We start from the raw sequence: 21,247 nt of genomic DNA on the forward strand, positions 1-21,247 counted from the left end.
ATCAGAGCATCAGTAGCATCGGAATAAGTCACCAGGCCCCATGCATGTCCACATCTTCCTATTTTCTGAAATGTATGAAAAATAAAACACATCCCCATCTTTATTAAAATGCTGACAACAGTGAGTGAAAATCAAACATTGAAAGAGTGGATTTTCAGATGTGTAAGCTACCTGGACGCTTACGACACATCCAAAAGGCAAGGACACGTGGAGCAGATCCTCGGCGGTGAATTCAATGTCTGGGTACGGAAACAATTTGATCGTCTGTGAGGGGAAAACATTGTTAATGATCATCGTTAAGACATAATGATCAGAGTGAAGTGAGTACACAAACTTACCTTTGAAGCAGACATCTTCCCTGAGTGTAATGCTCTGTGTTTGTTTTATAAAGTTAACAGTGTCCAGGTCTGTCCTGTATTTAGATCTGTGCACTTTACAAATCTCTAAAATTAAACACCACAAAGTGCATTATTCCAGCATAAACACAATGAGTGTGTTTACATGCAAATACTTTGTAACCATGGTAATACGGGCTAGGTGCTGATATAGAAAAGAAAGACGCCTGCATGTCTCAGAGTCATAAATGTCCATCCTATAGTCCAGCACATAAAGAGTCTGAAGCTTTATGAACCACTACAGGTTAGCTTTCTTTCTTCTGTTCGATTTAGTCAATACATTACAACAAACCAGCACAAAATACAGGTTCTGTTCAAGGTTTCTGAGTAATTGTCTGTTTCATTAGCAAGAACAATCTGCTAAAAAGATGCCACCAAAATACAGATTAAGACCCTTGAATTCTGTTGATATAATTTGTTGTCGTCTCATTTTTGTGCTTCAACCGGCTCCATCGCCTTGGAGTAGTTCAGCTGCTGGTCTGGTACTGGATGTGAAAAATAAATATTTGAGCTTTTAAGAGAGTGTGGTGGTGCTTTTGTTCCGTTTTAGATGTCTGTTTCATTGCACTCAAGTCACTAGTTGTAAACTTGAAGAAGTGGACCAACACAATGATGATGTCAGATGGGTTGTTCTTTTTGTACAGGCCTGCAGTGCAGTGTATACATGCTGTGATTGGTTGTTCACAGTACCTACGAGACATGAGAGCTTCTGAAGAGTTCCCAGGAAAAGATGTGGTGAGTTGCTGCAGATTCATGTTTTATTTGAATCTTTACTGCCATCTAGTGGACAGATGGCTAATGTTGTTTTCATATGAAGTTAAAGGTCAAGTTGCAAAACACCAGCTGGACTAGAATGACGGATGGTTTAAATACTGTTTTATTGAGATCTTTAATAATAGTCTCATCCAGAAGTTGCAACACCTGCATGTATTTATCACGCAGATGCTTTTATCCAACACTAGGGGGCAGTAAACCAACATACAGTATGTATATGTATTTATGAAGAGGTGCCTTAAAACTCTGTTTCATGTTTTATTGCTTTATAAATCTGTGTCAGGGAACATGAACACAACAAATTAGAAAAATCACAAAGGACATTTAAAATAGATTAAGGACAGTAAAAAATAAAATGTCGACTACAATCCAATGAACTTCAAATGAACCACAAAATAAATCCTACCCAGTCATTTGAACACGTGCTGCACGAAAACACGCGCGCGCACGCACACACACACACACACACACACACACACACACACACACACACACACACACACACACACACACACACACACACACACACACACACACACACACACACACACACACACACACACACACACACACACATTGAACAGGGCAAACTCCCAACAGAGAACAAATTTCAAAATATTTTACATATTTGTCCAAGATTACAAAGAGAAAATCACCAGGATGTCAAATAATTGTTTTTTGGATTACTTTATTGAATGATGTCTTTATTTCAAACATTAAAAAAAACAAGTAGTGTCGTTAGAAATATGCCAAAAACAAACGAAGGAGAAGAAAAGAAAGAGAAGTCAAAGAAAGGTCTGTATATAAAATAAGAGACCAACAGATTTTATCAAACCGATTAACAGCATGAAGTATATCGATTAAAACATATAAACAGAAGCTGTCAACTAGCCTTTAGAGATTAGATGAACTCTAAGCAGTAAGATGGAAAAGAGATCTCCAAATATTTTAGATTTTTTTTTTTTTGCAACATACATTATGATGCACTCAGACACATCATCAGTGATATATCCCGGGGGTCAAAGGGTGTTTCGGGTCACGAACATCAGACAGCCTCACCCGGGCAACCCAGCCGAGGACACTGACCTCAGGTTAGACATAAAACTCTTCATTTACACTTCAGACTTTAGACCTGCTGTAGGAACATTAAGGTTGAATTCTGAATGATTAGTTTAGAAATACAGATCAGCTTGTATAGAGGTCATTTTAACTAAACTTTGAACATTGAACAAAACAGATACTAAAACAGTCATATATGAAAGACAGTTGAAGTTCAAATGTAAATAAACTTTAAGATTATTATGAAATCGTATATCTCACTTCATTTAGTACACCGACTGTACTTTATTTTGCACAATACACATGCTTTTTTAACCCAGTTAAAAACTAGATTGAAGCTACAGCTAGGATTCCCCTGTGTTTGTTTTTTATTAAATTAAACACAAGTGTTTCATTAACGGAGTTTTCATGGTCTAAATGTGAGTAGTTTACATTGTGTGATATTTTTACAGTCTATGGTTATACTTCATAACGTAGTTTGTATTTCGGTTTTAACAGTTTAAATGGGTGCATGTCTGACGTTTCCCCTGCAGAGGGCGCTCCAGGATCGCATGTGACACTGTAAACGGATCAGCTGCAGAAGATGGCGCTGTTACTTGTTTTTACTAATTCCTGGTTAAAGAATGGACTCAAGTAAAAGGTTTATCAAAAGGTAGTTATGTTACAAAGGTTCATTGTAATATTATTATTATTATTATTATTATTATTATTATTATTACATTAGTTTTCTTAGTAGAATCAGCAGAAGTATCAGCAGGTTTTTTTTTACAATACGTTTGATGAGAACTTTTGTTATTGTCTGATTTGTCTGAACTTGTGCACACTTTCTCTGATGTTTTTCTATATTGTTGGACAACAGCAGTAAGAAGCCAACAGAGCAAATTAAACTTGTTAAAAAAGTTGATTGCCACATGGAGGTCAGCTCCCGTGTGGTGCAACGATAATGCATGCAAATGGACTACCATGGCCGAACCGGACAGAACGAGATTTAACCAGCCTGTGCCTCACTTGAGTGGGGTTGCTTACCTCCAAACTTCACACGTGTGTAACAATAAATTCCAGCACTGCACTCACAGCTCAGCTCTGTTGACAGTGAGGACCTAAAGGCAGTTCAACCACATCTCTCTCTGAATGAAATGATTTTCATCGTAGAGCATTTATTTCTTTAATTGTAATAAACAAGTGCAACTTTATAAAGTGAAAGTAAAGCTGATGTTTCTGACTTCCCTGTGTCATGTGCTCAATTCCTTGTTTGAAATGTGCTGTTATGATTTAAGTTACTCTTACAATGATTGTTACCACTATTATCACTATATCATCATATTGTTAGCCCCTTATCATTAGTGGTGTGAGGCCCGTTTTTTTTCATCACTTTAACTTACTGCCACTACGTATAGCTGATGTTTTCTGATGTATTCCTCTGGACCATACTAAATGCAATACAGTGGTTTACATGTCAAATGCATGCTTAATTGTTTGGCAATTTGATATTGCATTCTGTATCACAAGTGTGGAAAACTGAGCACACAGTGCATACAAAGGAGCATAGTGTGCATCTTCATCTAAACTTCAGACACTGCTGTGTTCCTGAAAAGCCGGCCGACCAGTTTGTGTCCAGAGGTGTGTGTTTATTTTTCTTTCTAGGGGCAGAAGAGTCGAGGAATATATCGGGGTTGAGGGCAAACAAAATGCATCCATAAACCAACACATACAACAGGCTTTGACATTCTCTTTGTTAACAACAAAGGCTCAGATATTGGCCAACTGTCTGGGGTGTGAGGCTGATCCAAGGACAGTCGCACTCCAACTGTGAACAGATATAATAACTTCCATTGTGGGTAGAGTGGATATACATCCAGGCATTTTATTTTACTGTTTTCAATGAGTACATTTTCTCAGGATAATGATGCTGATGAGAAAAAACAGGATTGTTATCCCAAGTTAACTAGAAAAATAAATTGAAATCTCCAGAAAATGACCTAAATTTACTCATTATCACTGGAAAAGGGAGATTAAGCAAATAATGACGCAGGTCTACTTAGGAATTCTGTAGAAATCGTATGCACATTAAAAAAATGTTTTAAGTGATGTACTGTTTTTTAGGATATGACATGATGCTTTGCATAGTTGCATGCACTGGTAGTACAACCGCATATTATTCTTTAAGCAGATCTATTATAATGCATCATGAGTTTGGACAAATGTTCAACTTTATAACAAAATAAAAAAGTAATACAAGATTTTGTTGCAATGTCAGACTTTCCTCAGCTGATGCATTAAAACACATTGAAGGATACAGTGACGTTTGTTTATAAAATCAAGTCCAATAGAACAGAAAAACGAGTTTGCAGAAATGGCACTACTTCAAATAACATAAACAATGTATATAAATGCTCTTCTGCACAGCAAAGACATGTACAGATGAGAGGAAGACAGTGTTGCTGGGTAAAGGCTCAAACGCCCTTCGAAAAAGCCTCCCTGAATGACTTTACTGGGTTGTGTACTGTCTCCACTACACACCAAATCCAGTATTTTTCCATCAAGTAGCGCGCTGGACCACGTGACCACAAAGGAGAAAAAAAACGCTGTCATGTTTGCATCCTCAATTGACAGCGCTGCACGCCGTATATGGCTCTCAATTAGCTAAATAAACACAGTGCCCCTACATTTCGAGTCTCTACTGCTACTGACACTTTATTTTTATACCGTCCACGGTCCACTTTGTTGCTGTTGCCCATAAGGGAGACAAATTCTCCTTCAAGTCGTTTTTCTAACCCCGTGCGTTCATGATCATGTAACCACTCCCACTCGTGGCTGGTGGAAAATTACCAGCTTACAAGCAACAGGCAAATGAATGGTACTAGAGGTCTTTCACATCACTCAACCCGACAGTGTAACTGAATGACACAGGCACCGTCCTTTAGGGATATATTACGTTTAAAAGAAGAGGAGCATACACACAGTTTAAGTGGATAAAAACGTAAACAGCCACGAGTTGTAAGTCCCTTTTTGCACAGCAATGCTATATTGCATGAACATTAGTGATGGTAACTTGACCCTTAATAGAGGTTCTATACAGTGATCGCTTACTTATTCTTTATTGTGAAAAGCGGAGTCATGTAGAAGTCCATTCTGCATGGGAGTCTGCTGCCCTCCTTTTCTCTCCGGGCGGAGTAGTCGCGTGGGCGCTTGAGCGAATTGAAATAAACTGACAGGTGAATCGTCCAATGAGACGCCAAGTAGGAAGTCTCCGCCGCGGCCGCAGCCAATCACGGCGCAGAGTGGGCGTGACCCCAGTCCAAACTTTACGCGGCGCCATCGGCTGAAAACTAAACCGAGATGGAATCTCCCAGTCTGAACCGGTTTCAACCGGTTGAGAGTTAGTTGAGAGAGGAGAGGAGGCGCAGGCACACAACCTCTACACCGCCCCGCTGGAAAATTAATAACAGGAATTTATTAGTGAATCAAGGTTTACTTTGTTTCGTAAAATGTATCGGAGGGACATATTGCAGGGTTTTCCGTGATAGTAGTTTTGTAATCCACATCAGTGGTTCATACAGACATCACTCACTGCTGGAGCTGGAGATAGTCAACGCTGCAGAAATAAGAATCTTTTCTAATCACTACTCACTTTATCTTCTTGTAGCTTCTCTGGCAGACCTCTTTTCAGTCAGAGCCTCGGACTTTAGGTAGGTAACTGGGGTGAAGTGCAAACCTGCCTTGCTGTGTTTAACGTACCTAAACTTAACTTGTAGAGGCAATAAAATGCATATTGGTGTTGGTATTAAGTTGTGTTGTATGGGGTTTACGTTGCCTGTCATGGTTTTTCTTCAGCTAATTCAGAATAGCATCAGTGGTGTATTCAAATAGCCTCCTGTCCGCTAGCTTAGCTTACCACTTTATACGGATTAGCTAACAAAAGTGCTACAACTTGACCAAACTAAAAGTCAACCGAGGCTACAGCTCGTAACATGCGACAATACAGATGAATAAGTGATTCAATCCGTGCCTCTCCCACCACAGCAGCATCCCTCCGGTGATGTGAGCGGATGTCAAAATGATGTTGCTAGGCGATTAGCGGTAGCCGACGTTAACTTTAATCTCCGTAATGTAAAGCGTTCGAAACCGTGTAACCGTGACGACACACCGTTGCCAGGCACCGCGAAGAGCAGCCGCGACACAATCCGTCAACTTCCAGAAACGGCGTCGTAAAAAAAAAAGGGGACACTGAGAGGGAGATTCATGTATGGGCGCCCTCCGTCCCTGGTATCCTTTAGTGGGAGTGGTTGATGAAGCCCCACATGTGAACTGTTTGTGCGCCACAGTGCTAACAGCTAGCCTGAAGAACAGTGTTAAAGCCAGCTAATGTTAGCATGTGAGGTGTGTTGGTGCAGCGTGGTTTACATTACAGACAATGCTAGTAACTGTCAACACAGTTGTAAGCTGCATCCATTATTGAGTGTTTTTAACCTCACACCCTGCGACTTGTGTTTTGGAGGAGTGATCCCCGTCACTAGCAGATGTAAACAACGTGACGTCGCCTAGTATATCCGGCACGTGGCTCCGTTAACCGTCTTAATATGGTCACTTAAATATGTGTTTGATTACTAGAAGACAGATGGCAGTAGTTAACTTTATACTGGTTCCTGCTTGTGCTTTTATGAATGATCTACATGCAGATCAATATTAACCTATTTTGCAAAGAGAGCGTGATGCAAGTTGGGTAAAGCCCTTTATTTCACAGAAGTTTTGTGACCATTTTGAAAGACAGAATTCAGTTGTCTGCTGAATGCGCGGCTACTTACAAATCCTGACCCCTGGGGTAGACTTAAGTGCCTAAAAATGTCACCAAATTTTAGTGACAGAAGGGGAGCCAACACAACTCTCTGTTTCTTTTTCAATACTGTCAAACTTGTGACACATGAGCTTCTCAAAATGACATCTCTCTTGTGGGTCGAGGGGGACCTTTGTTTAGTGGTCAGCTGTTTGGAATTGTTTCTAAACACACAGTTCACATGACTTTGTCCGGTTGAATGTGTTCTGTGCACTCATGACCCCCTCCCTCTGCTGTCCTCCTTACAGAGCTCTATGCCAGCAATTATGACAATGTTAGCAGACCATGCAGCACAGCAGCTGCTGGACTTCAACCAGAAACTGGATATCAACCTGCTGGATAATGTGGTGAACTGTCTATACCATGGGGTTGGACCTCAGGTATGTTGTGACTCATATGCAAATGCTTTATTAACCATCCGGCACACATTATTTTGCATTTTAGTCCAACTGTTTGCCTTGAGTTAAAGGAAAAGCTTTTTATTTTGATAAATGTTTTGTAAGTTGTAAGTCTCTGTGCCACTAGTGCTTGTTATTTCACACCTGGCCAAAATACAGTGCATCAATTCTAAAATAAAGAATCTGTAAATATTTAAGTTTATGCTCTCCAACTTTAGACATTTAATTTGTATATCAATAAATTACATTTAAAGTGTCATTCATATATTGTGTCATTTATTTTTGTTAAACAGCAAAGGATGGCACAGGAAGTGTTGACACACTTAAAAGAGCACCCAGACGCCTGGACGAGAGTGGACACAATCCTCGAGTTCTCCCAGAACATGAACACCAAAGTAAGTTAGCTCCAGTCCAGAAAACATCAGTGGGAAGACTCTTGCATGTGCTTTGAGGAAGTGTTTGGTCACAATTTGCAATACAAAAAAACAAAAAGCAACACATACACTTGGCCACAGGGGTTTGCTAACCAGATGTTTTGAATGATTTGAAACAAACTATTCGGTGGATCTTTTTAATTGAAAGCAGTCTGTTGTTTTAGTGCACGTGGACACAGCAGTTGCTTCTTCATCAATTCAGGACCTCTGTACTTCTATTGCATAAAATCAGTTGGGTATGAAACCACCAGGTAAATGATTGACAGATTTTCTGGTGGTGATCCTCAATTATTTTAGTTTATACCAATCTAATGAGATGTTAATATTTATTGTAACAGTTTGGCTTGTTATCAGGACTTAGTAGGGTTACTGGTCTGAATTGTACATCATGAGCCATTTTCTTTAACACTCATCAAGTGAGACAGGAACAATCCAAGACATTACATAGTAATAAATAAATACAAGGATAAAATAAAACACTGCTTCAGAGCAAAGAGCTGGAGAAGCATGAGCTCTGATAAGTTATTGTATTTAATGTATCTGTATCTGTCCAGCTGATATAAACAGTCACACAGATGGGGAGATTTGGCAATAGTTTAATTTAACACACATCCTTAATTTTCCAATGTACAACCTGAATCAAATTGTATAAACCATAATTACCAGTGGCTAGTTTCAGCTGGTATTTGCACTTCTCAGATTTGGTTCGTCTACAGATATGTGTACATTTTGCCCCACCTGTGCACTGATACAGCTGATGATACAGCAAACTGCCTGTGAACAGAAATTCCAGTGATTATGCATTCAGAGATTCACAATTTTAATAACAACCCCTCAAAAAAACTTTAATGCTTGGATAATAAAACCTTGTCTGATGTCCAGAAGTTGAATTGAATGCATGTGCTCGGGAAATTATAAACCTTGATGCACTCAGAACTTCCTCAAAGCACACACCTTGACATTGCCTTGTTTTTCTTTTTTGGCTTGCCTGTAAGATTGCTTTTAATACTGACGTTCATGACTAATGTCTAAGTTGCTGTATCAACAGTGCTTTTTTCTAGTGTTTAAAATGTTAAGTCTTCCAAAAAGAGCATTAGAGGAAAAGAGGGAACACAAGGTAAACACCTCTTGGATTCTGCTTTTATCTTGTTTCATTGGTTAAAAAGGTGCATCATTTTAAGGCACTTTGAACATTTGGCTTTTTCTTAGTTATTGCAGTGCTTCTGATATATGAACAATGTCATGAATTCAAGTTGTGACTATTTGATATTAATCACAATGTTCCATTATGTTTATGGCTTGTATTAGGAAGAAAAGGGGTGTGTCATCCTGTGCATCATGACACAGCTAGGCTTTGACGGCAGGCCTCCACAAGGTCTACCCTTTTTAAATTCCCTTTGACTGAATTCTGTTCATCCGTTTCTATTGCATCTGTTTCATTGGACAGAGGGAGGGTGCAGGCTGCAGTCAGTAGGATCCATTCTAGAGAGACAATCTGTTGAGGGCTTAATTTCACCTGTAGGGATCATGGCTCTGTTCCCGTCCCACCCTTCTCTCCTTTTTTACAGTGCATCCTCTCCCTTCTCTCCCCTCTGTTCCCCTCAGTCCTTCAGCCAAGACCCTCTAATGATGTGAATTTGCCAGCTTAAAAGTTGCAAAGCATTTGGCACTTCTCTCTTCTTACCTCTTGTGGTGGTTTTGTGACATTGTGGCAGTTAAAGGTGAAACAAAACCTGCCAGAAATGTGTGCAGCACTAGTGACACCTGTCAGTGAGTGTGCTGTTGAGGAGATTTCACCTTTAATCTTGCAGCGTCCCATTGTCTGTAGCACATTGTTAATCCTGCTTTAATAACATCTTTTACTACATGCCATTCTTAATTTATTTTTTATACTCTTCAATTGATGATCCCTACAGTTGAAACAGTCAGTTGAAGTAACATTAGATGAAAAACAAAACTAATAAACAGTTTGTTTTTTTTATTTGTTTTTTCTCTTCATGCTTCACTATTCAGCAATCTGAAATGAATATACGGCATAACCTGTGGTTGGTCTTGCTGTTCCTTATGACACACCAGTTAAAGGGATCTGATTCAAGCCCACCTTGGATTTGAACAATAATCTATGTTTTGGTGTCAGAAAAGTCGCTCACATGTTTAAGGGTTGGGTATCGATGACTTTTTATGGGTTCGGATTTGTATGTCAAATCTGTTTTTTACTTGGGGCCTGTTCAGATTCTTTGCATTCTGTTTGACTTCCAAAACAGACAAACTAAAAGATTTTAACAGATTTAAGGATTACTTGTCACTAGCTAACATTAGCTGGCAAAAAGCTTTTCTTAATATTATTTGTTTTACATGGTTAGTATTTATACATTTTGCCACTGTAAGATTGAGCCTGATTTATACCTCTGCCGTGCCATTTCCCAAAGCTGCTAATTGCCAGTATACTGTAGTCCGTGTTTGCCGCTATCCGTCAGCGAAGCGCTGCCACTCAATGCTCCTGTTTCCACAGCAAGTGCTGTGGTCTGTCTCTGGAGCGTGCCAGCAGTGCCACTACGCTCTGCTCCTTTTCAAATATGCATTAAGTTTATTTTTCGGCGGAGCCGTTGCAAGAATGCGTCAAACTGGACAGAAAAGATCTAAGTAGAAAGGAAGTCAGACAACAAAACGCACAGAGCATCAGGTCAACTTCAAAATTAAACACAATAACCAGACTCAGGATTGTATTTTCCATCACTTAATCAACACAAAGTCAAAACAGGTACCGAATAAACAGCAAATCAACCTCACTCAGGGTCCGCAAAGCAGCGCCACGGACTATGTGGAAAATGAAGTGTATCTCCCCAGTTAGTCAGCACAAGTTGTTTCCACATAGATCGAACAGCTGACTCCCCTTGCTTACACTGAAATTTCAGAGGACATTTTGCTAGTTTGTAGCTAGCTTGTAGCTAGCTGCTAAAACGTCGGAGCTTTCAAGCTCAAAGTCAAATCATGATTGCTCGTACCATTTTCTTCGCTTTTTTTGCATGCATACTTTCAGTAACATCATTAAAAATAAACTTCAACTATAATTTGCACAATCTTGATCTAGTCCAATGAGTTGCTGTAGTCATTGTTTTGAAAAACACAAAGTTGCTGGAAAATCTGATCCGATGTGACCGTGCAGCTGTCACGCCCCTGCTGTGTCTGCTTCGTTATTATTCTAAAAATACCATCTTTTTTTTTTAAACAATCCACGCTGATGAGTACATGCATCAGACAGACTACATTTATGTGTTGACTCTTTCACAACTGATGCTGAGGACTAAATATCTGTCAATTTGTACTACGATTTTAGGAGCTGGTAACAAAAATCTAATTGCATTTTTCTTAAAAACTTTACAGTTCAAATGTACTGGAGCCAGTTCAGTTTTAAAAAAACACAGTTCTCGATGCCCAACCTTATAACCTGTAGTGACTGTAGCATCAGTGAAAGTACATAAACATAGAAGTTCTCCAGAGCATTAGACCGACCCTCAGAGCAATCAGAGACAAAGCTGGTTAATGGATTGTTGTCTTTTTTTCTGCCGTCTTTTGCTGTCTGGTGTGATGCTGGGAGAAACAGCAGGACTTCTGCAGAGTTTAAGCTTAATGCTGCTTTTAGAGATCTAAAAAAAAAATACAAATAAATGCTCTGCAAAGCTATTACAAAATCTGCATGAAAAATGTGGTACAGTTGAATCCAATTTTTAGAAATGCAAGTTGAAACAAGTTGGCCGACTTCATACTGTTTTTGGTGCCTATTAAAATTACACAATGCTAGTAGTTGTGTGTCTGTGAAAGCTCTGTGCTAATGCTTCTCTCTCCTTGCATGTTACAGTACTATGCTCTTCAGATTCTGGAAACGGTTATCAAAACAAGATGGAAGATTCTCCCCAGGAATCAGTGTGAAGGTAAAACTACATTTTGTGGTGTAATTCACAGACAAATTCTGTTTGTGTAAGTGCCTTTTAAAGTGTTGTGACGTGCGGTTGCCAAGTTGAGAAGCGTTCCCCCACTAGGCATGCTGGTTTGTTTTCTGCACGACTGGCTCGCGCTGGCCGCTGCAAGCTGCAAGCCAGGTTGGGCTTTGGACTGTGGCAGCTGTTTCAGAGAGGAAACAGCCAGAACAGGCCGGCACTGATTGAAAAAGCTTTGTGAAGAAGTCGAGGAACTTTGGTTAAAGTTATTACTGCGCTTGTTTAGATTTCTTGTCTGGAATTTTAATGTGATGGTATCTTTTCTTAAGGGCTCTGATGGAGTTTGTGTTTGTTTGTAGGACAATGCCAGTGTTTGTTTCAGGGCATTAAGCTTATTGTACACACAGGGGAAAAGGGAACAGGTTACTGGCACTACATAATACTGTGCCTTATTCATACAATGACCACTAGGAGTCACAACATTTTGATGTCTTACACACATTTCTCTTTTTAGTATATTATTCAGTGCAGTCATTGTACTGCACATGCTTCACTTTTGCTGCTTTAACATATATCAACATTTCCCTGTCTTTGTTACCAGGCAGATACTTCTTTAAGCTCCACTTCTGTTAGTGTTTCCTTATGTTTTTCAAGTCATTTAAGATTTTGCATATGGCTGTTCTCGTATAAACAAATCAAAATGAAGTGAGAGACATTTACAGATCTGAGTTGGATTCTTGATGCTTTTGGCTCCTGGTTTAAAAAAACTGACCCTGCTGTACATTTTTAATTACTGTAAATATCTTGTGTTTTTAACTTTTTGCTATTTTTATGGATTCTACGCCTCTCTTTTTTTTTTTTAGCTTTTGTAACAACCAAATTTCCCCCTCTCAGATCTCCAGGTATTGGTGCTGACTGGAGCACAACCTCACTCTCACTTCTGTCCCGCTTCGTGCTTTATGCCTTGAAGGATTTTGGTCTCTGCAAAAATTGATGATTATGAAATGTAATGAATTATTAGGGATTCACCGATGCATCGGTTTAAAATCGGTGTTAGCTAATATCCCTGTTGACAGACATCGGCCCATCTGCAAAAATGTGGCATGAACTGATGTCAGGAGCCGATATTTATCTGTTCTGTCATATCAACTTAATGCTGGTATCTAGTACGCCTAACTACTCATTCAGAGAAGAGGTTTTTTATTGGGAAGAGGAAGTCTTCTGTTGGACAAACAGAAACAAGTTTTGTTCAATTGGCAAAGCTAGTGCCGGACCACCAGCCTATCCTTCAACCAACCATTGTGTCTGAATGTGAGTCAGACACCGCAGGAACACAATTTTAGAAATGAGAAAATGAACTCTTTTTTTTTTTTTTTTTTTTACAGACAAGACAAAAGACATTTTCGGAGATGCTCGGCTCTCATTGACTATCTTGACTGTCTGTAAGAACTTGTGGGAGATTGTGACTTCTACTGAACAGACCCAAGGTTTACCCGGCAGACCCTGTTAGGTGGCAGCTACAGCACAGATCAATGTCTTTACAAACTGACTTTGCTACAGTATGAAAATGAAAGACAGCATCGTGTTGTTGTTTTTTTCAAACCCTGAATACAGGGATAAGATTTAACTAGTTATGAGCCAGAGGATTGAGGCCAGTTACTGAGTAATGTGCTTCAGGCAAATCTTCATGTCAGGATATGTTTGCTTGGATATTTACATATTATTTTTCTTTTTTGTATTTGCAGGTATCAAAAAGTATGTTGTTGGTCTAATTATCAAGACTTCATCAGATGCAACAAATGTGGAGGTGAGTCAACTTTAATTACATTTTTGTGGTAATTGAAAGGTTGCCTATGTGGAGGACACGTTTTTAATATCATGCGAGTAAAAAGAAAAGCAGTCAGTTACAGCTTTATTCAGCCATACCTGCAGAGCAGAGTAGATCTTATTTTGTTTCGTTGGTTGTGTGACATTAGAGCAAAATGTAAACAGGCATTACTCCTAGCCAATCTCAGAAAGACCTCAGTAATTCTGGTAACCATAGTGCTGCGTCGTCCAGACTGAGGTGATGACTGCGGCTGATTTTCAAAGTGTTTTCAGACGACTTGACTGAACTCTAACCACAGGGTTTAGTTGTTACGATTGTGTTTAACTGAAGTCTCTTTCAAAGAAGTAACAGGCAGCACAGCCGTCCAGTACTATTCATTTTTCATTAATGTTGAATAAATTTAACTTCCTGAGGGATTAGCAGCTTTCAGAAAGTCTGTTTGGTTTTACATTCTTGTAAAACATATACAACACATTTATATCATGGAAGGGAGGAAGTCTTTTTGCTAGTGTGTGAAGAAGGGGTTACACAGCCAAACTTAAGTTATACGTTTGAGTTCATGTTCATTAGCTGTTCTATTTCTGTAAGGGATGTAAAACAAGTAGGGCTGTCAAACGATTACAGTTTTTAATCCCCATTCATCGCTAAATTCCAATACATGTTTAAAATTCCATTATATAACATTTAAAAAGTAAATGTATGCTTTTATTTTGAAATTTTGTACTGTCCTAAACTGAGATTACGTTACTTTGTGCCTGAATTCAACTCTGCTTTTATTTTGAAATAAAGAAAGGACCTTCTGTTAGATCAAAGGTTACAACATTAACGGGAAACATTAAAGTCTAACAGCTCAAAGGAATGGTGAACATTGAAATGTGTGATGTCATAAGGTGGATATTACTTTGGACTCGTCAGCTGAGCTGTCTGAGAGTTTGTTAAAGTGAAATGAGACATTCAAATTTTACATCACTGTGACTACAGGGAGACACTGAGGGCGACTATCTACGGCAAGCCTAAAGGGACAAAATAGCCTGTTGAATTGCAATTGAAGAAAATTAATTTCAGGCCATAGTTAATAGCGATGAACAAGTTAATGCCAACAGCCCTAAAATACCGGCACATGTTGTGGGCTGACATTAACTTATTTGATCACTTCTATTTAACTTTCACTGCAGTACATAAAAGATGCTTGAGAATAAAAAGAGTCAGTCCGTTTTACCCGTACAGTTAGTTAGAAAGATAACAGGATGTTATTTTACAGTTTATGTCCTGCAGGTGTTCAGAAAGGTCTGGAATAATAAATCATCCTTGTTCAGTGCATTAAAGCCTTTCTCCCCCTCATCATGTGTGAACAAACTACTACTCATACTCTTCTTGAAAAAAAAAAAAGATTAACGTTATATTATCTAAAAGGCTATGGGGTTTGGCCTGGAGAAGCAGGGACCTATTAGTTATCTGTTGTGTCTGAAAATATCTGTAGTGTGCACAAGGTCTAAAATGATTATTGAATAAAAATCATGACTATCTGTGCAGTTTAAGTTTCACTTTTGTTTCTTCAGACAATGAAACTTGGTAAAGTTAATTTGAAACAAAAGTGCTGAACAGTTTATTAGCAGTTTAAATGTTTGAAGCCAACGTGCAATCTTTAACCAGAACTTAGCTGTGGATAGAGGTCAGGCCGGGTCTATTTTTCACTACCTGTCGACTGTTAATATTTGATAACCGATTTTGTACTCCAGCTTTATTTCTGCCATACCTTTTGAAATATATCATTTTAAACACAATCACAGTGATTAAGATGATCAAACTCACCAGACTGCTCTTGAATAGTAACTGAAGTATGTTTTATACTCGGGGGGGGCATGCATTTTATAACTGGCGGGTTATCCAGAAAATCTCTCCTTTATTCAGAAAACAAATGTCAAGCAAGACTTCAAACATAATTTGCTGTATAATCATAAACTTCTAATTCCCTTATAACAAACACAATGAATGTCAAACTTTTTGTTTCTTGAACTGTTATTCTGTTTGTGACATCTCACCCTGTAATTATTTTAACATGTGTGACGATGACCCAACAAATACTTAAAAAGAAAAGCACTAAACTGACAAGAGGCTTGTGTTGTGACGTCCATTAATCAATCCCTTGTTTGTTTTTGCTTTGTAGAAAGAGAAGGTGTACATTGGGAAGTTGAACATGATCCTGGTTCAGGTAAGACTTCATTACTGACAGATTACATGACAGAGCAAAGCATAATGGTATCAAATTAATCATTTCATGACCACTCCCTGAAGGTCGGCTGTTATAGGATGAAAGAACGGTGAAGACATTTTTTATTCATCTTAAAACTTTTCTTTTTTTGCAACAACTCTGAGAGTTGAAGCTTGAGGAACAGCAAGCTTTTAGTGCAAACAAGAGACCCTAATCACTCCAGTACTTATAGCGCTTTTAAATATGGCTCCATTATCTGTGAACTGTGAGTTAGAGTTTCAAGTGGTCTTTGTTTTTGTTGTTGTTTTGGTTGTAATGCCTCAATCATGTCTGAGATATCAATATGAAGGCCGATCACTATTCTACATCGTTGTGGTTGCCTGGCTGTTAGAAGCACCTCATTGTCCTCTGCTGAAACACTGGAATGTTTTTCTAACACCACAGCGTTGCATGTGAGTGAATGTGGAGAGGCACAAAGAAGTGGGAGCAAACAGTTTCAATGAAGTTATCCACACTGACAGCAAGAGAGCACACGGGAGCAGGAAACAGCGTTGTAGCCAAACACTCACGCCCCACTCATAAATCCTTAACACAGAGTACACTACGCAATGATTTCTGAGGTCCTACTGGAGACTCAAATCAGCAACTCCTCCTGCGTTCTGAAGCTAAAATAAAATTTCTTAATGGAGTCTAGTCGATGTCAAGAGTAGTACATAAAGATTGTTTCTGAATTAAAAAGAAGCATTGACTCATGGATTTAATGTTATGTCAGATGCTTCCAATACATTTCAGCATGTCAGGGTCATAAGCAGTTTTGGACTCTTGAGATGTTGCAAAGTCTACTGAGTGAGACCCCCAAACATGGACCCAGGTTTAAGAATACTAGAAGTACAACCACCTTGAGAATGAGACCTTTTGATCGCTAACATAACTTTCTTTAGAGCCTGATACTTCACAAAGCATATGGAAGTTGACCACTGCCTTATTTATTTATAAGATATATTTTGAGCCTTTTTGCCTTTATTAGATAGAACAGCTGAAGAGAGACAGGAATCGTTTGAAGGATGACAGGCAGCAAGGGTCTGAGGTCGGATTCGAACCGACGGCCGCTGAGGACTATAGCATCCACACATGAGGGGCACGGCTTAACCGCTAGGCCATCCAGTCCTCTACCACTGCCTTATTCAGTTAGTATTTCTGTGATTCTGCCGGCTGAGGCAATCTATTGGAGACTTTTATTTATTTATTTATTTTTGACCATTAGTCATCTAGAGTCCAAAATGTGAAAATATGTCCATCGTTTAAAAATACAGATTTCCCCTCCAAGCAAAATACAACATAATGACTCACTGTCTGCTGCTGGACAGTCAGCGTGGTTGCTCAGTTTCTCACAAGCAAACCCTCTCTTTCATGGTTACTGACTGTTTAGGCAGATAACAAAAATGTATCTGAGGTAGATGATTGTCAATGAAGGAGGTGAAGCCTTCTGCCTCTGGAGGAAATGTAAAGTTCAAGCACTGAAGAAGAACTGGACTCTTTCAAACTGTTCTGTGTAGTTTCAGTGAGGACTTATGTGCAGGGCAATCTAATAGTGAATAATCTTTTTGCAGCATTAAATTCCTCCGAATGTCAGACGTGTGTGAAACACAGCAGCATACAGTGCACATCACAAAACAGATGAACGTGACACTCTTTGGATTACAATTTTGTTTGCTTCGTTGCTCCCCTCATCTTTTGTAGTGATGCTTCTTAACCTGAAGATGTCACTCTAATTTGGCTTATCTGACTCTAAAACAGGCAGGTCAGTCACATTCATGATTCCCTCTTTAAACTGCACATTCAGGCTCCTTGAATTAGGCGGGAGGACAAGTTAATAATCTTGGCTGTGGATTCCTGATTATAAAGAAGACTATCTTAAAGAGAGAAAACTGAAGGATGTATTTATGTTGAAATGTAAGGCAATAAGATCTCTGTTTTTGATGCAGCTGTTTGTTATGTTTTGCAAAGAGGTTATTAACAATGGTGCACAGTATATAATACGGACAGAACAACACATTATATAAGGTATAGTATCAGTGATAATTGTACCCTTCCTTCAGGAAAGTGCTGAGCACTGTAAAGGCCGAGCTGAAGAACAGAGCTGCTTATTGCCCTGTGTGGTCTCATGAGTGCAGGCCGCTTCATGGTGACTAGACCAAAAAAAGTAGAATAGTGGTCCACATTGTGAATTTTGAATGAAAAACTGACTGTGTGTGCGTGCGTGCGTGCGTGCGTGCGTGCGTGCGTGCGTGCGTGCGTGCGTGCGTGCGTGTGTGAGACACACGCTGGAGCTTGGACTACACAAGTGACTTTGCATTAATGCTACTGAGAATGAGTCACCTCCTGCGTCAGCCGAGTAACGTTGTTTTGGTCTTCAGGGACTCTCGAGCAGCAGATTCCACACTCAGGAGGATGGGTTTACTTTCTTTTGGTAGCATACTCCTGGGGTGGCTGTGGCTCAGTTGGTAGAGTCGTCGCCTCTCAACCAGAAGGTTGTAACCCTGCATTGCTCCTGCTGCTTCGGTGGCGGTGTATGAATGGATTAGTTACTTCTGATGGATGATACTACATAGCGATCATCACTACCATCACTGTGTGAAAGGGTGTCAATGGGTGGGTGTGACATGTGGTGTAAAAGCGCTTTGAGTAGTTGGAAGACTAGAAAAGCGCTACATAAGCTCAAGTCCATTTACCATTTACTCCTGCACAGTATGGCATTTGAATGCATTTTCATTCAATTCCAAATCAAATTCTCAGTCCTGGCATCCAGTGCAGTCGAGAGGTTTACCTCTTTGTCAGAGAGGGTAAAAGCCAGAGTGAGCTCAATGTCATCCAAAGCAAGAAATATACCATACTAATAAACACATGCCTCTACCCAGAGCTGCACGCCACTACCTATGTACATCTGTACATCACTGCCTGCGAAACAGATCACCTTAAAATAACAAACATTTTGGATAATGAGGAGAAATAAAGGAAACCGTAACACCACATTAATATCGGCTGATGGAGGCTTAAAGGATACATATCAGCATCACATATACAAACTCTTTTTTTATTTCAATAGGTAGATAAAATGTTACTCTTAATGTTGTATCCTACACAACAGAGTAGCTGTTTACATGCATTGTACGAGCCAAGTTACATTCATACATGTTAACGTAAATAAATAAGCAGTATGTAATTTTGTTTGAAAGTTCATCTTTTATTTTAAGGATTTCATTGTATGTGTTCAGTTATAAAATATGTTAAAAGTCATATTCATGTGGTTTAAGAAGGATGTTCTGTAAAGTTAAAAGCAGTATGGTATTACTGTTAGAGCAGTGAGGTAGGTTACTGTCACTTTAAGAGAGAGAGAGCTCTTTAGTGCTGTGGGAGGGTTAGAAGTGATTCGGGCAGTTGAGGATCAATTAAGGACCGAGCCACATGGTTTTCTTACCGTAGTATTGTTTATTGATCAAGAGAACTTGACTTTGAACCATCCTGTAAGATTATTTAACAAAACTGTGAATTCAAGGAATTTGTTTTATCAGTTTAACTTTGGAGTCCTGTGGAAGTTTGCTCCTCTTCAAGTGAACATGCATGAGTAAATCCAAGGCCATTTGATCTTCAACCCACCTCATGCATCTTAAAAGATGTTACATGTTAAATGGATGTAACATGTTTTACATTTAAAAAAAACGTTAAAGTAGTTTTCTTATTTTCTTGAATGTGAATGTTTTTGAAAATAACTTTTAATGCACTAGAGCTGTAGTGATACTGGATTATTAAAATTTGATAACAATCAAAGATATCGAAAGTTGTTTCAATACCACAGAAACAAAGATAAAAGTCCTATGCTCCCAATATTGGACAGTTTCTTGTTTTTAATTTCCAAACATTACAGTCAAACTCCTGCACACGCTCTAAGATGCACAAATATGTTGGCAGCTTTTTGTCACTGAAATGTTGGCAACATATTTGTGCAAAATTTAGACTGGGCTCCCTCTTTCGCTTGCATCAATTTTGATTAAAAATATAAGCACAACATTTTATTGTATGTACATAACTTAGATCTTTAATATATATGACCAAGATGCTGCTGTACAAGATTTAATACACTGACAATAAAGCACCTATCTATCTGTCTATCTATCTATCTATCTATAACTGAAGATCATTATTATTCTTTTTTAAGTTGTTTTTTTTTCTCGATACTATCATTAAATTAACAGAGTATCATTTTTAAAACACGTGGTATCAAAAAGTATTGGTGAGTAAAACTTTGATGTCTTAATCTTCCTGTTTGCCGTCCCAGTAAGAGAGGACATAATACAAGAGGAACCTTGATGGTTTCTGCAATCAGATGCTTTATTGATCTCAACCTTCAGCATAAATGAGTTGGCAAATGTCAGCATTAACAGCTAGAGTCAAATACAATGCTTCTTTAATAACAGATAGAAATTATCCCTTTTGAACCTTGTAACCTAAACGTGTGTCTGTGTGTGTCTGTAGATCCTGAAGCAGGAGTGGCCTAAACACTGGCCCACCTTCATCAGTGACATCGTGGGGGCGAGTCGTACCAGCGAGAGCCTCTGTCAGAACAACATGGTGATCCTGAAGCTGCTCAGCGAGGAGGTCTTTGACTTCTCCAGTGGACAGATGACCCAGGTCAAAGCCAAGCACCTAAAAGACAGGTGAGCATGCTTAATCCTACTCCAGTCCTTCTCCCAGCACCATGAAACACGATCTCTGTGTGTCAGCATTTGAAGATATTATAGCATTAATCAGACGATGCAATGCAGAGATCTGTATCAAAGAGAAAAACTACCTCTGCTGTGCACTACATGTTTGCCTCCTGACTCCAGTTGACACTTGTATTAACACGGTGCACAACTCCATGAATCATGCCAAGCAAGGGTTTAAACAGTATTTTGCATTTGATAGTGAAAACAGTGCACTTGGGGCAGCAGTAGCTCAGTCCGTACAGACTTGGGTTGGGAACTGCAGGGTTCAAATCCCGATGGGGACCATAGTATGAAAGTTGGTCTGGTAGCTGGAGAGGTGCCAGGGCACTGCCGAGGTGCCCTTGAGCAAGGTCCCTGCATAGCAGTGTGTAGCAGCCCCAATCTGACATCGCTCCACTGATGCATGTCCACAGGTCCTGTGTGTGCATGTAAGATCATATTGGGGCCCATGTGTGTGCAAGCATGTCTCTCAATAACGGACTGTAAAACCAGAATTTCCCTCAGGGATTAATAAAGAACTTGAAAAAAATCATTAAGGCCAATAAACAGCACATTTTGTAATAAATAAATTAAGGCAGTATGTCGGACATGAGGAAAACAAATTTTGTT

General features: G+C 39.2%; 1 protein-coding gene across 2 annotated transcripts in view; it reads left to right on the forward strand.

The window, feature by feature from the left end:
• The first annotated feature begins 5,639 nt into the window (after window positions 1-5,639).
• The window catches only part of xpo1b (exportin 1 (CRM1 homolog, yeast) b), a 33,504-nt gene continuing 17,896 nt past the window's right edge, over window positions 5,640-21,247 (forward strand). The window contains exons 1-7 of one of the 2 annotated variants that reach the window (XM_020651993.3): window positions 5,640-5,917; window positions 7,311-7,442; window positions 7,754-7,855; window positions 11,754-11,826; window positions 13,578-13,639; window positions 15,828-15,872; window positions 20,406-20,587. In XM_020651993.3, the coding sequence (XP_020507649.1) occupies window positions 7,317-7,442; window positions 7,754-7,855; window positions 11,754-11,826; window positions 13,578-13,639; window positions 15,828-15,872; window positions 20,406-20,587 (590 nt within the window). In that variant the 5' untranslated portion in view covers window positions 5,640-5,917; window positions 7,311-7,316. The remainder of the gene's footprint in view (window positions 5,918-7,310; window positions 7,443-7,753; window positions 7,856-11,753; window positions 11,827-13,577; window positions 13,640-15,827; window positions 15,873-20,405; window positions 20,588-21,247) is intronic. The other variant, XM_020651994.3, reaches the window with a different exon arrangement.

Source organism: Labrus bergylta, chromosome 10 (assembly GCF_963930695.1).
Source record: "Labrus bergylta chromosome 10, fLabBer1.1, whole genome shotgun sequence".
In the NCBI taxonomy this organism is placed as follows: Eukaryota; Metazoa; Chordata; class Actinopteri; order Labriformes; family Labridae; genus Labrus; species Labrus bergylta.